The sequence below is a fragment of the Microtus ochrogaster genome, unplaced genomic scaffold (genome assembly GCF_000317375.1).
Source record: "Microtus ochrogaster isolate Prairie Vole_2 unplaced genomic scaffold, MicOch1.0 UNK56, whole genome shotgun sequence".
In the NCBI taxonomy this organism is placed as follows: domain Eukaryota; kingdom Metazoa; phylum Chordata; class Mammalia; order Rodentia; family Cricetidae; genus Microtus; species Microtus ochrogaster.
Window position 1 is genome coordinate 1,309,626 of NW_004949154.1, and position 2,089 is coordinate 1,311,714.

Here is a 2,089-nt window from a genome sequence, read left to right on the forward strand (position 1 = left end):
ACAGAGATCCACCTGCCTCTTCCTCTGGAGTGTTGGTATTAAAGGTGTGTGCCACCACTGCTGGCCAATATCTTATTTTAATTTGCCATCCTGGTCACCGTAGGTACCACTAAGCCTGATACAGCTTTTAGGATGGAGTTCTGCATTCCAGCAGGTTTGAGTTAGAGGTCCTGGCCTGACCACACAGTAGGACTGAAAGTAGAACTCTATGGTCAGGCTGTCCCAGGTCACGGGATGCCACCTGCTGGCTGTCTGGCCTTGGACAAAAGACTTGTATTGAGAAGCCTTAGGCTCCTAGTCTTTCCAGTAAGAACTGGAGTCCCTGGCTCACAAGGTGTTGCTGAGAATTGAGAATCTGGACAGATGATGTGAGTACAGTGTGCCTCTCAGAGCTGTCATTGGCCCCATTGCTTACACTATTCCTGTTGTTCACACGGAGAATCCTATGCAGAAAGTTGCAGCCTAACTTAGTACGGAAACAAACAGAACAACTTAGGGCATATATTTTAAATAAATAAATAAATAAATAAATAAATAAATAAATAAATAAATAAATAAAGGGGTTCAGCCCAACACAGACAGCTGAACACAGGCAGTTGCAGGCATCCTAAGGATCAGATCACACCCAAATGAAGCAAATGCCCAATGTCACCACTGCTCAAGCAGGAGACCTCCCTGTCAGTTCTTCCTTTGTTCATTACATTCCAGCTATGTTAGTATTCCGCATCTCCCTTCAACAAGCCACACCCGTCTCCACCTCAGGGCCTTTGCATTTTTGCTCTTCCGCACAAGCAATCCTACCCTTCACCTATCCTTCCATCCATCCAGCTCTTGCTGGGCTGGCTTTAACACCTAGAATTTAGCTTCAGTGTCATCTCCCTGGAGAGCTCTTTCTGTCTTTGCTAGTGTTCAGTACCCCATTCATCACCCCCCCACCCCCACCCCCGTTCAAAAACAGGGTTTTTCTGTGTAACTTTGGAGCCTGTCCTGGAACTCACTCTGTAGACCAGTCTGGCATCTAACTCAGAGATCTGCCTGCCTCTACCTCCCTAGTGTTGGGATTAAAAGTGCGCGCCGCCGCCGCCCGGACTCCACACATCATTTTTAGCTCTCTTTGGAGTTCTGGTCATTTGTTTACTGGTTTATTTGGTGAGCTCCGAGGAGGGAAGGGGAGCCTTGTTTGTCTGGCGCATTTCTTATAATTATCCCCTGCCTTTGCCCCTCTCTGTTGAGCATAAGGCTCACTGCCTGCCTAGCGGGTCTGTCTCAGGTCACATGGGGGAATTTCTCTTACCCCTAAAGCTTTGGGCTCTCCGGTCAAGAAGGTCTCTATTGGTCTTAGGTCAGGTGGCTGGGTGGCCCTGGGCGCCTGCGCCCCCAGCGGTGACTCTTCGAACTGCATGATCCCTGGAGGCTGGCACATGGAGGTGGGCAGGATGGCTGGAGGCGGGCGGAGGCCACTGGCGTTGCTGGGCGGGATGACGACAAATACACCATTGCTGGCAGGAGGTGTGGACATCGTGTTCAGAGAGCCTGGAGGATGAAGGCTCAGGAGATAAAAAGGCAGTAATGGTCATTGCACAATTGCTTACGGCACACCCTACTGCTCTTACTTACTGAGGCCCGGAGATAATAGAGCCCAAATCTCCGACTAGAGCTGGGAAGAAGAGACTCACCCAAGGGAGTAGGCGCTTGGGGAAAGCTAAAGAGTTTTTTTTTTTTTCTTTAATCTTAGGCTTTTTTTGACTCTTGACTCTGATCTTGATTTCTCCCATATTACATGGAAAGAACTTTTTATTTTTAATGCTGGACATGGAACCCAGCCTACACGTGATGCAAGCCCACTATTACTGAGCCATATCCCCAGCCAAGTGGAGCCTTTGAGAGGAGCATGCATGTGCACATCCTGCTTCCCCCGGAGAGGGCTAGTGACTGCTCAAGAATCCACAGCCCTGGGAAGGTGGAGCGTAGTTGAGGTTCCATTTTACTCATGGAAAGAGAAGGATGAGACAGGACGTTAGCCCACCCTTCCTTTCCCTTCCCTTCCCTTCCCTTCCCTTCCCTTCCCTTCCCTTCCCTTCCCTTCCCT

The 2,089-nt window shown here is 49.5% G+C and overlaps 1 protein-coding gene across 1 annotated transcript in view; it reads right to left on the reverse strand.

Annotated features, from left to right (window-relative positions):
- Ms4a15 (membrane spanning 4-domains A15) overlaps positions 1-1,534 on the reverse strand; it is an 8,021-nt gene extending 6,487 nt beyond the window's left edge. Inside the window, exon 1 of the mRNA XM_026777298.1 lies at positions 1,295-1,534. Within this exon, the coding sequence (XP_026633099.1) occupies positions 1,295-1,519 (225 nt within the window). The 5' untranslated portion in view covers positions 1,520-1,534. The remainder of the gene's footprint in view (positions 1-1,294) is intronic.
- Between the last annotated feature and the right edge of the window lie 555 nt (positions 1,535-2,089).